This window comes from Kogia breviceps, chromosome 10 (assembly GCF_026419965.1).
Source record: "Kogia breviceps isolate mKogBre1 chromosome 10, mKogBre1 haplotype 1, whole genome shotgun sequence".
NCBI lineage: Eukaryota > Metazoa > Chordata > Mammalia > Artiodactyla > Physeteridae > Kogia > Kogia breviceps.
This window is the reverse complement of record NC_081319.1, coordinates 86,539,070-86,552,373: the sequence shown is the minus strand read 5'-3', so window position 1 is coordinate 86,552,373 and position 13,304 is coordinate 86,539,070. Positions and strand designations below refer to the sequence as shown.

Sequence of the window (13,304 nt, the reverse complement as noted above, 5' to 3'; positions counted from 1 at the left end):
TATTTAAGATGAGGATTTTGACCACTTTGTCAAGTTACTCAGTTTTCCTGGGTCTCTCCCACATATACATGTTATTAAAGTTTTGTTTGATTTTCTCTTGTTAACCTGTCTCATGTCCATTTAATTTTTGGACCAGCCAGAATGTTACTGGCTGGAGGCGGAACAAAACTCATATTTGGCTGCTCATCCCTCAAAAGTCAGTGTTCAAGAGACAAGCGTTGGTGGAAAAAGAAAGATGCTTTATTTAGGAAGCCGGCAACCTGAGGAGATGGCAGACTTGCCTCTCAAAAATCCATCTCCAAGTCGCCAGTTAGAGGGAAAAGCGTTCTATGGGGAAAAACTGGAAAGTTTCAGCGGTGGACTTCCTTTCCGATTTAGATGACTCTTTCTTTCTCTTTCCCAATCTCTCTCTCTTCTCCTCCCTTTCTCTCCCTCTCTCTCTTTCTCTCTCCCCTAAATAAAACAAATGAGACAATCCAGGGCAACAGTTTTGTGGAAAGAAATGAGTATCAGGCAGTACTAGACAATGCAAAAACAAAATCCTGTACAGATTCGAATCTGACACCTTTTGCTTACCAGTAGAATGCACAACAAACAATCCCTATATTGTATTAAAATTAATTTATTTGATATGCATCATATGGACAACTTTTAAGAGCATGCCAGTAGAATTTTAGAATTTGTTATTAAGTCACATATTGTTTGGAGCAGGAAACATACCAAGACAAAGCTCCTTGGTACAAAACACTGTCAAGACCTGAACACAGGAAGCTGTCAATTGTGGAAAAGGAAAGACACAAATTATCTGTTTTTCATTTCCTATCTTGACATCTATAAAAAGTTGTTCTAAAACAACAACAACAACAAAACACAGGTTTTTCCACTCTCCAGGACAAATCAACAAATACTGACGTTTACAAGCTGGGTGTTAAAAATGTGCTAGGTTACAGTGTGATAGTTACTGTTCTTGGGGAGATGGAGATGTTCAGAAAAGAAGCCACACACACACACCCCAAAAATATATGGTGGGAAAGTAAAAACACAAAACAAGTATAACTAAAAAGCTGTGGGAGTTTAGAGAAAAACAATATATCAGATCAAAGTAATCAAGAATGGACATTAAAGAATAAAACTGAAGCAAGAAAAGAGTTTAGAGGCCAGCTGCAGGCATGGAAATGGGAACTTCTCTCTGAGGGAAGAATAACTTGTTTAATTGGGTATAAAACATTCATTCAGGATAGAAATGAATTTTTAGTGAGCTCGAAAATTGTACAGAATGTTGGGTAATGGTTTGAAGTTCAGATTAAGGGGATGGAAGATCTTTTGAAGGACTTTGAGCAGAGGAGTTACATTTCAAACTGAGTTTTGAAGTACACTTCTTTAGCTGTGTCAGAAAGATTACAAGATGGTGTGACTAGAGGTGAAGAAACCAGAAGCTATTCAAACACGGAAGGGCCCCAGATGCTGGGCCATGTTCCTTCCATCAGTCTCTGAAGTAAGAGGTGTCCTATATGTGACACAGCATTTCCTCTACAGTACTATGTACCAAGAATGGCTGAAGGAATGAGTGAAAAGAAAAAGAATATGCAGGAATAATCTACAAGATCTGGCAAGCCCTCGGAGGTGGGGATATCTCTTTAACTGACGAAGGAATCCTTAAATCTGTAAATATGTGTTAAGAGAACTTGCAAGGACACATGGAGAAGGAACATGGAGAGAACATGAGCTGAGATGGAAGAAAGAACACACATTTTAGAATCAAGAAAATTTGCTTTCCAGTACTGGCTTTGCCACTTATCAGCCATGTGACTTGAAGAATTTATTTTCCCCTGAGCCTCAGCTTCACGTCTTAAATGGGGATAAATGATATATGTTCATGAATAAGTTAAATTAGAATAAAACAATGTGAGTAATTAGATTTTTATCTTTCTGTGGTACACAGCACTGAATAGATAGTGGCAATTATTGCTATGAGGTCCTTTTGATGGTATTTTGAAGAGGATCTCAGGCCACGTGGTTCCAAGTGCAGATTTAAAGGTGTTTAGGCTGGAGACAAGTTTGGCAGTAATTCGTCCCTTCATTGGTTGGACTAGATAGAATACTCCATCTACTATGGCCAGAGAGGAGACTATGGGCAGTGAAACAGTGATTGAAATTTCGGAAGGCAAGGGAGTTTGAGAAAATCGGAGCAGGTGAAGAAAAAAGACTAGCCAAATGCGAACACAACTGTCTCCACTCAGAAGTCCACAGGGTCCTACTGCTGGATGAGCAGCGAATGGCATCAACAGCACCGCCCTCTAGTGCTGGGTCCCTCCAACTGCAGGGGTGAAATGGAAGCCTTGGCCATGTGGAGAAGTCCTTAGACACCAGCGTTTCTCTACTGCGAGAAATGTTAATTCAGAAAACAGTACTTTGAGGGGAGGGAGATTTGTCATTTCCTGTTAACCGCAACCCCTGAAACCAACCAGGCTGCATGTCTTTCCTGACAGAATGGCGCTAAGTTTGAAATTCAGAGAGGGCAGACTATCTTTATGTGACACAATGTGTCACTTGCCTTATTTGGCATATAAAAATAAAATAAAATAATGTATGTACCAATAATCATTAATGAAAAAAATTTAGGAAGAAGCAGCAATCTGACTTTTAACAAAACCAAAGGTTTTTGCAGGGGAGAGAAAACTGGGAGTCACCAGAAGGAGCACTCAGAGAATGGCAGGAAGTGAAGACAATTTGTCTTTGATCTGCTGAATCCCAAGGAAGGAGTTCTTTACTTTCTTTACACCCAAGGAAGTAAAGAAAATTCTTTGAGGGTCTCCCATAACAGCAGTGGAGCCAAGGAATATGACTTTATCGAGATATACTTTGTGCCAGGCACCGTTCTAGAAGCTTGGGGATACAGTAGTGATCAAAGGAGACCAAAACAGAAAAATACATCTCTCAAGGGACTTACATTCTGGTGAAGAGGGCAGTATGGTGAAGATTATAAGCAAAAGAATAAGTAAAGTATATAGCATGCCAGATCTTGATACATATTATGAAGAAAAATATAGTAATAGGAATAGGAAATTTGCATGGGACAGCTTAATTATTAAAGATGACAGTCAAAGAAGGCCTCACTGACAAAACGAATACTTGCATTAGGACCTCAATGTCCCTTATTACACAGCATGGAAGTCCCATCTCAGGAAGGGAACAGGAATTCAGCCACCCCAGAGCTTTCTGGACCAGGTTCAGCCCCTGGGCAGCTCATCGAAGAGTCCCAGGCTTCCTCTCAAATAAGCATCAGGCTTATTTTCAGGAAAGATGCAGCCAGTGTAGGAAAAGGTTTGGCCTCAGCTTACCCTCCTAGGGTCACTGGCTCAGGTGCACCTGCTGAGAAGTTTCAGCCACTCTACTTACTAATAGGAAAGAGCTCCAAGCTAGATAATGAGAAAAGCAAGGGGCAGAACCGTGAGAGGAATATAGCCATTGGCCATTTATGTTAATGGGGACATAAAAGAATACACGCTTACATATTTGTGTTTGTAAAAAGAAATTCCAGATGGGTACACAGGAAACTAATAAACGTGGTTCTTTGTCATTGATGGGGGAACTGGGCAGATGAGGACTGTGTTTGAAATAGGATTGTTTATTGTATTATTTATATATGCAATTATTAAACCCTAGCAATGGACTGCCTAGTAGAAACCACAAAACAATATTAGCTACATTTTCTTAAAGGGACACAAGATGGCGATAGCGTTTCTTGATTGTAGAGCCTGTGAGATGGGAGGAGGGGACCGCTGGTGCCATGAGCTCCCTTGTGCAAATGGCCTTCTTGTTCTCTTAGTTCAGTCGCCGGAATTTCTCTTTGCCAGCACTTGATCCCTCTCATTGTCACCCCTTGTTGACTGAAAGAGAATTATGTTCGTTAATTGGGCCAGCTTTTTTGAAACCTTTTTTTTTTTGGCGGGGGGCGGGGTAAAGGGGCGGGAGGCGGGGAAAGGATTATGGACGTCTGGAAGCATACCCAAAAGTACACGAAAACGTACCTCCAGGTGTCCATCAGACACGCTTCAACAATTACCAACATCTGCTTTGTTTCATTATCCAGGCGAACATTGTAGGGGAGGGTAGCAGTGTAAAGAAATCATAAACATGTTTTTTTCAATCATGAATATTTTCACAAACATCCTAATGGATACAGAGTTAAACAAAATACAAGATTTTCTCACCTGAGAAAAATTTTAAATGATTTGTAACATCATCCAATATCTAGTACTAAAAAAAAAAAAAAAAAAATCCTCAATGGCCTCAAATATTTTTTTACAACGATTTTGTCTGAATGGTATTCCATTAGATCTACAAATGGCATTTGGTTACTGTGTCTCTTAAATTTATTTTAATTCATGACGTTTAACCAAATCTGAGTTTGCTCTTTGGAAAAGGAGTTGAGAAACTATAATCTGGGTGATGGGAATTCTCATTGTCCATGGGTGGTCATTGCTTGCAGACCTTTTCTCTGAAAAGTGATGGGGGAAAATAAGGTTTTCATAAAAGAAAAAAAAAATCATATTGATATTTTCCATTCAAATTTAAGTCAAAAGCGTTTTTTACTTAACATTTTAAAATAGATTTTTATTGGAGTATAATTGCTTCACAATACTGTGTTAGTTTCTGTTGTACAACAAAGTGAATCAGCCATATGCATACATATATCCCCATATCCCCGCCCTCTTGAGCCTCCCTCCCATCCTCCCTATCCCACCCCTCTAGGTCATCGCATTTCACCTAGCTGATCTATCTCCCTGTGCTATGCTGCCACTTTCCACTAGCTAACTATTTTACATTTTTTAGTGTATATATGTCAATGCTACTCTCACTTCGCCCCAACTTCCCCCTCCCCACTGTGTCCTCAAGTCCATTCTCTGTCTACGTCTGTCTTTATTCCTGCCCTGCCACTAGGTTCATCAGTACCATTTTTTTTTTTTTTTACTTAACATCTTTAAGGTTATAATTGAAATTCTTTTATTCTGAAAAACTTAAGTTTCTTATATGATAAAAAAAAGACTTGTTTTCTCTATAGACAAAATAAGAAAAGACATCTTAACACTTTATTCTGAATTAGAAAGTAGAATGAAAAAGAGAAGAAAGGTTTGAACCTACTAAAATCTGACCTCGAGTGAGGTCAAGGTCAGATTTTAGTAGAAATAGACTTTTCAACTGTTTCCTCATTTAAAATTAATATTCAGTAATATTCTGTCCTTCCCAAATTAAGAAAGAACATAGAAGTCTTGATGCTGCAAAATAGTTTAAAAAGAAAATGCCTCCTCTAATGAAGTGTAATATAACACTCTTATCTTCATGGTTAGAACTTTTGTTTCTTGTTTAAGAAATCCTTTGGTACTGTGAGATATTTCTTAGCTTACCTTCTAAAAAGGCTTAATGGTTTTCCTTTACATTTAAGGGTCTTTTTTCCTCTGTGGGTAACCAATTGTCCTGATAAATTTTTGAACAGCTTCTTTTCCTCACTTACCTCACCATTTTCATTTCTAAAGTTCAACAAAAAATTAGATATGATCTTTGCCTTTCTATCTAATTCAGCTGGTAAATGTGTCCATCTCTGCAATACCACCGAGTATTTATAGCTATATGACTCTTTTTTTTTAATCACTAAATCATATTCTACCTCATCAGGAGTTTCTTGGAATTTTTTTTTACCCTTTTGATCCTCAAATAAATGTTAGAATTAACTTCCAAATTCCAAAACTAGGATTTTGACTGAAATTACCTGATTTTGTCAGTCCTCCTTTGGATACTAAAACTTCTAAAAAAATAAAGTAAAATAAACACAGCAGAGATGCAAGGATGGAAAGTGAAACTTTTTCAAGTTGGTAATTAAGTAAGTGTAATAGCAGTGGTAACACTCCATTTCTACCTCTTAGTTCTTTAACAAATGTGTTTTGACAAGGGGAGAAATTACACCAATTCTTTGTCATTATTCAGCACACATACAGTATCCAGTTGAACAGAACTCCAGTAATATGCCAAACTGCTAGGTGCCACTTTGAGTCTCCCAATAATTGATAAGGCTGCTTCTTTATCAACGAAGGATGGGGTACACATTAAGACTGCAGTAAAATAGGAACATACATATTGATAATTACCTTAAATGTAAATGGATTAAATGCTCCAAGCAAAAGACATAGATTGGCTGAATGGATACAAAAACAAGAGCTGTATATATGCTGCCTACAAGAGACCCACTTCAGACCTAGGGACACATATAGATTGAAAGTGAGGGGATGGAAAAAGATATTCCATGCAAACGGAAATCAAAAGAAAGCTGGAGTAGCAATTCTCATATCAGACAAAATAGAATTTAAAACAAAGACTATTATAAGAAACAAAGAAGGACACTACATAATGATCAAGGGATCAATCCAAGAAGATATAACAATTGTAAATATTTATGCACCCAACATAGGAGCACCTCAATACATAAGGCAAATACTAACAGCCATGAAAGGGGAAATCGACAGTAACACAATCATAGTACGGGACTTTAACACCCCACTTTCACCAATGGACAGATCATCCAAAACGAAAATAAATAAGGAAACACAAGCTTTAAATGATACATTAAACAAGGTGGACTTAATTTATATTTATAAGACATTCCATCCAAAAGCAACATAATACATATTCTTCTCAAGTGCTCATGGAACATTCTCCAGGATAGACCATACCTTGGGTCACAAATCAAGCCTTGGTAAATTTAAGAAAATTGAAATCGTATCAGTACCTTTTCTGACCACAACGCTATGAGACTAGATATCAATTACAGGAAAAAATCTGCAAGAAACACAAACACATGGAGGCAAAACAACACACTACTTAATAACCAAGAGATCACTGAAGAAATCAAAGAGGAAATAAAAAAATACCTAGAAACAAATAATAATGAAAACATGATGACCCAAAACCTATGGGATGCAGAAAAAGTATTTCGAAGTGGGAAGTTTATAGCAATACAATCCTACCTTAAGAAACAAAAAACATCTCAAATAAACAACCTAACCTTAAACCTAAAGTAATTAGAGAAAGAAGAACAAAAAAACCCCAAAGTTAGCAAAAGGAAAGAAATCATAAAGATCAGATCAGAAATAAATGAAAAAGAAATGAAGGAAACAATAGCAAAGATCAATAAAACCAAAATGGTTCTTTGAGAAGATAAACAAAATTGATAAACCATTAGCCAGAGTTATCAAGAAAAAAAGGGAGAAGACTCAAATCAATAGAATTAGAAATGAAAAGGGAGAAGTAACAACTGCCACTGCAGAAATACAAAGGATCATGAGAGATTACTATAAGCAACTGTAGGCCAATAAAAAGGACAACCTGGAAGAAATGGACAAATTCTTAGAAATGCATAACCTTCTGAGACTGAACCAGGAAGAAATAGAAAATATGAACAGACCAATCACAAGCACTGAAATTGAAACTGTGATTTAAAATCTTCCAAAAAACAAAAGCCCCGGACCAGACGGCTTCACAGGAGAATTCTATCAAACATTTAGAGAAGAGCTAACACCTATCCTTCTCAAACTCTTCCAAAATATAGCAGAGGGAGGATCACTCCCAAACTCATTCTACGAGGCCACCATCACTCTGATACCAAAATCAGACAAAGATGTCACAAAGAAAGAAAACTACAGGCCAATATCACTGATGAACATAGACGTACAAATCCTCAACAAAATACTAGCAAACAGAATCCAACAGCACATTAAAAGGATCATACATTATGATCAAGTGGGGTTTATCCCAGGAATGCAAGGATGCTTGAATATGTACAAATCAATCAACGTGATACATCATATTAACAAATTGAAGGAGAAAAACCATATGATCATCTCAATAGATGCAGAGAAAGCTTTCGACAAAATTCAACACCCATTTATGATAAAAACCCTCCAGAAAGCAGGCATAGAGGGAACTTACCTCAACATAATAAAGACCATGTATGACAAACCCACAGCCAACATCGTCCTCAATGGTGAAAAACTGAAACCATTTCCACTAAGATCAGGAACAAGACAAGGTTGCCCACTCTCACCACTATTATTCAACATAGTTTTGGAAGTTTTAGCCACAGCAACCACAGAAGAAAAAGAAATAAAAGGAATCCAAATTGGAAAAGAAGTAAAGCTGTCACTGTTTGCAGATGACATGATACTATACATAGAGAATCCTAAAGATGCCACCAGAAAACTACTAGAGTTAACCAATGAATTTGGTAAAGTAGCAGGATACAAAATTAATGCACAGAAATCTCTTGCATTCCTATACACTAATGATGAAAAATCTGAAAGTGAAATTAAGAAAACATTCCCACTTACCACTGCAACAAAAAATATCTAGGAATAAACCTACCTAAGGAGACAAAAGACCTGTATGCAGAAAATTATAAGACACTGATGAAAGAAATTAAAGATGATACAAATAGATGGAGAGATATACCATGTTCTTGGATTGGAAGAATCAACATTGTGAAAATGACTATACTACCCAAAGCAATCTACAGATTCAATGCAATCCCTATCAAACTACCACTGGCATTTTTCACAGAACTAGAACAAAAAATTTCACAATTTGTATGGAAACACAAAAGACCCCGAATAGCCAAAGCAATCTTGAGAAAGAAAAACGGGAGCTGGAGGAATCAGGCTCCCTGACTTCAGACCAGACTATAAAGCTATAGTAATCAAGACAGTATGGTACTGGCACAGAAACAGAAATATAGATTAATGGAACAGGATAGAAAGCCAAGAGATAAACCCACACACATATGGTCACCTTATCTGTGATAAAGGAGGCAAGAATATACAGTGGAGAAAAGACAGCCTCTTCAATAAGTGGTGCTGGGAAAACTGGACAGCTATATGTGATAGAATGAAATTAGAACATTCTCTAACACCATACACAAAAATAAACTCAAAATGGATTAAAGACCTAAATGTAAGGCCAGACACCATCAAACTGTTAGAGGAAAACATAGGCCAAACACTCTATGACATAAATCACAGCAAGATCCTTTTTGACCCACCTCCTAGAGAAATGGAAATAAAAACAAAAATAAACAAATGGGACCTAATGAAACTGAAAAGCTTTTGCACAGCAAAGGAAACCATAAATAAGACGAAAAGACAACCTTCAGAATGGGAGAAAATATTTGCAAATGAAGCAACTGACAAAGAATTAATCTCCAAAATTTACAAGCAGCTCATGCAGCTCAACATTAAAAAAACAAACAACCCAATCCAAAAATGGGCAGAAGGCCTAAACAGACATTTCTCCAAAGAAGATATACAGATTGCCAACAGACAGATAAAAGAATGGTCAACATCATTAATCATTAGAGAAATGCAAATCAAAACTACAATGAGATATCATCTCACATTGGTCAGAATGGCCATCATCAAAAAATCTACCAACAATAAATGCTGGAGAGGGTGTGGAGAAAAGGGAACCCTCTTGCACTAAAATGGAACTACGATATGACCCAGCAATCCCACTACTGGGCATATACCCTGAGAAAACCGTAATTCAAAGAGTCATGTACCAAAATATTTATTGCAGCTCTATTTACAATAGCCAGGACATGGAAGCAACCAAAGTGTCCATCAACAGATGAATGGATAAAGGAGATGTGGCACATATATAAAATGGAATATTACTCGCCATAAAAAGGAACGAAACTGAGTTATTTGTAGTGAGGTGGATGGACCTAGAGACTGCCATACAGAAATAACTGCCATACAGTTATTTCTTTAAAATAGAAACGGATTTTTTTTTTTTTCAGAAAAACGTTTGAGATAAACGCCCTCAAGCTTCTCGCCTTCATCGGACCCCAAATAGTCATGTTTAGTCTTGTGATGTTTCCTATTATATGGATATAGGGCAAAACGAAAGCAATATTCTAATTAGAAATAAAGCTTTGGTATTTCTCAGGCTGAAAATCACATCCACCAAGTTCCTTTCTCTCCAAAGAAAATTTCTATTTTTAAGTAAATCTCATTCTAGAAAGGGAAAAAGCACTAAGAAAAAGACAAAAATAACAAAAGCAGGAACTACCCGAAAACGTTTATTTAAGGAGCTTCTGTGTGCTAGACTGAGAAGCAGGAAGTGGATTCCTCCCGCGCACCGAAACCCCCGGTCTCTTCCTGGATGCTGGCAACCAATCAGGCCGTGAAGGGAAAGAGCGGGCGCCCAGACAAATTTAAACTGCCCGCGCAATCTCTGCACCCCCGCAGGAATCCAACTCTTTGTCCCAGAGCCATGAGTATTTGAACTTACTACGAATTTAAAAATTAACTCTTCCCTCGTTACTTAACCCTAATAGGTATCAGAATTGGTACCTGAGCCCTTTTAAATATACGAAGTACCTAAACGACAATGAAAAGGCCAGGGCAGGGTTACAGGGAGTTCCAGAGGTTTGCCAGGGTCAGGTAACATCATTTTTTTAGTTAGTGTATCTCAAGCTTACTGTGACAGGAAAATCCTAAAGGACTGTTCAGTAATTGCTCTACTTCTTAGATTAAATACTGTAATAAACTAGAAGGCCCAGCGCAGAGACAAAACCAGCACCAGCTCTCTCTCTGAGAATATGGTGGCTCTTAAAAGAGCCGTTAAAATTGTTTGCAGCCAACTCACTGTTTACTTGGCGCTGGTGTACTTGGTGACAGCCTTGGTGCCCTCGGACACAGCGTGCTTGGCCAGCTCTCCGGGCAGCAGTAGGCGTACGGCCGTCTGGATCTCCCTGGACGTGATGGTCGAACGCTTGTTGTAATGCGCCAGGCGCGACGCCTCGCCCGCGATGCGCTCGAAGATGTCGTTGACAAACGAGTTCATGATACCCATGGCCTTAGACGAAATACCGGTGTCCGGGTGGACCTGCTTCAGCACCTTGTACACATAGATGGAATAACTCTCCTTGCGGCTGCGCCTGCGCTTCTTACCATCTTTCTTCTGCGCCTTAGTTACCGCCTTCTTGGAGCCCTTTTTCGGAGCAGGGGCAGATTTAGCCGCTTCCGGCATGATGAAAAGCAACTCAAAAAAATCCAAAAGAAAAAGAAATAGCGTAGTAAAAGTTACGATGTGTCCTTTGTATATAGAGCCTCTTATGCAAATAAGGTGATAAGTTAAAGTCTTGTGTCTGATTGGTGGCTGTTCAAGAGGCCGTCAGAAATTAGTTCTGCCCAATCACAACCCAAGAATCCTACTGCAGCCTTTCCATTGGCTAAAATGAAGCCACAATCCTAACCAATGACATACCTCCTTTTTCGCGCCCAATAAGGGTTATAAACAGTGCTGCCCCTACGCTTTCGTTTTGAAAGAGTTCTGGGGTGTAGTTGTTGGTTTCATGATGTCTGGACGAGGTAAGCAAGGCGGGAAAGCTCGCGCCAAGGCCAAGACCCGGTCTTCACGGGCGGGACTCCAGTTTCCCGTGGGCCGAGTGCACCGCCTACTCCGCAAGGGCAATTACGCCGAGCGGGTCGGGGCCGGCGCGCCGGTGTATCTGGCTGCAGTGCTGGAGTACCTGACCGCAGAGATTCTGGAGTTGGCGGGCAACGCGGCTCGCGACAACAAGAAGACGCGTATCATTCCGCGTCATCTGCAGTTAGCCATCCGCAACGACGAAGAGCTCAACAAGCTGCTGGGCAAAGTCACCATCGCTCAGGGTGGCGTACTGCCCAACATCCAGGCCGTGCTGCTGCCCAAAAAGACCGAGAGCCACCACAAGGCCAAGGGCAAGTAACTGCCTAGATTGTAGCAACTCATTCAAACCAAAGGCTCTTTTCAGGGCCACCCATATTTTCTGTAAAAGAGCTTAACATTTGTTACGTGGACGATGAAAAGCGGTAGTGAGATTTAATAAAAGCTTGAGTCACTTTCCCATCCTCTGCCTAGTTGAAGGCAAAGTAAGAAAAACATTTCATCACGTTTTAAAGTTCGCTGCAGTGATTAGCTACGGACTTAGGTTTATCGCTAATCTTTAATAAGTGTGCGTCCACAGGTAGCCATTAGCATCAGTTTCTGAAATATTTTTGTACAAAAGAAGCACTACCCTGACTTGAATTTAGCAGACGGTGCAGCGATGACCTGACCAGGCGGTCTGCGACAGCGCGCCGGCTACGGGCGGCGTGAAGAAGCCGCACCGCTACCGGCCCGGCACGGTGGCCCTGCACGAGATCCCCCGCTACCAGAAGTCCACGGAGCTGTTGATCCGCAAGCTGCCGTTCCAGCGCCTGGTGCGCGAGATCGCGCAGGACTTCAAGACCGACCTGCGCTTCCAGAGCTCGGCCGTGATGGCGCTGCAGGAGGAGTGCGAGGCCTACCTGGTGGGGCTCTTCGAGGACACCAACCTGTGTGCCATCCGCGCCAAGCGCGTCACCATCATGCCCGAGGACATCCAGTTCCCCTACATATCAACAGAGAGCTTCGTGGCACGATAGTCTCCCCCACCCAAATACTGTCATACGTTTTCCCTAACAGTACAAGTGCCACAAGGCAATGTTGCTACGTTAAAATATTGGGATTGCATCTGTAGATGTGACACCACTCTGGAGCCCGAGAAAGGTTTCTCATATTTGGGATGCGGCCTAAATCTCAAGTGCTGTTGCCTCAGAACTTGACAGGTTAGTTATTTCTAACAAACTTTAAACCAATCAAGACATTTGAGGAAATGTTTTCCATAACTATTGCTATTGAAATGTAAAGTGTTGCCAATCACGCAGACTAAAACTTCTGCCTGTAGACTTAAAGTAAGTGTGGGGTAAGGAAAATAATATAGAGGATTATGATATAGTTCGACAAAGTAGTTGGTAAGTAGTGGAGAAATGTACTGTGTTGTGGGCTCCTGACAGAAACCAAGTCAGCAAAGCTGATAGGGTTACCTTTGAAAGAGTTATTTGATGTGACATTACAAGTAACTTCTGTTGCTGTAACCAAATAAGGAATACCCCTGCCAATGGTTTTTACCGCCTAGATCGCAGAATCTAGCTTCTTACTCTCCACTCACTGAACTCTTTTAATTGATGTCATCTCAAAACAAAAGACGTTAACTTTTTTTTTTTCTTGAGTATCGTGAACACCTTTGGCAGTGTGGTGACTAAGTGGAAACTTCTCAGAATAATGTTTTAAGTGTACAAAATGCAAAAGTTGCAAAAAAAATTATTACATTACACTTACCAAAGTATTTTTAAAAGTAAATTTGATAGAGTGACATAAGTGCTTATATAGTTAACACAGTACATAACACA

The 13,304-nt window shown here is 39.6% G+C and overlaps 3 protein-coding genes across 3 annotated transcripts; 2 read left to right on the top strand and 1 right to left on the bottom strand.

Annotated features, from left to right (window-relative positions):
- Window positions 1–608: 608 nt before the first annotated feature.
- LOC131763398 (histone H2B type 1-J-like) lies at window positions 609–11,118 on the bottom strand. Its single transcript, XM_059075537.2, has 2 exons — window positions 10,696–11,118; window positions 609–3,890 (listed from the first exon to the last, which is right to left on the bottom strand). The coding sequence occupies exon 1, from the start codon at window positions 11,077–11,079 to the stop codon at window positions 10,699–10,701; it is 381 nt and encodes a 126-aa protein (XP_058931520.1). The 5' UTR covers window positions 11,080–11,118; the 3' UTR covers window positions 609–3,890; window positions 10,696–10,698.
- A 286-nt stretch (window positions 11,119–11,404) lies between these two features.
- LOC131763381 (histone H2A type 1-like) lies at window positions 11,405–11,800 on the top strand. Its single transcript, XM_059075514.1, has one exon. It carries the CDS (start codon window positions 11,405–11,407, stop codon window positions 11,798–11,800), a length of 396 nt encoding a protein of 131 aa, XP_058931497.1.
- Window positions 11,801–11,893: 93 nt separating this feature from the next.
- Window positions 11,894–12,534, top strand: LOC131764228 (histone H3.1-like). The gene is made up of 3 exons (XM_059077193.2): window positions 11,894–11,903; window positions 11,953–11,963; window positions 12,153–12,534. Exons 1-3 carry the CDS (start codon window positions 11,894–11,896, stop codon window positions 12,495–12,497), a joined length of 366 nt encoding a protein of 121 aa, XP_058933176.2. The 3' UTR covers window positions 12,498–12,534.
- The last annotated feature ends 770 nt before the right edge of the window (window positions 12,535–13,304 follow it).

Coding starts and splice junctions, on each gene's coding strand:
- LOC131763381 (XM_059075514.1), top strand. CDS start 11,405: ATGATGTCTGGACGAGGTAAGCAAGGCGGGAAAGCTCGCGCCAAGGCC.
- LOC131763398 (XM_059075537.2), bottom strand. CDS start 11,079: ATGCCGGAAGCGGCTAAATCTGCCCCTGCTCCGAAAAAGGGCTCCAAG.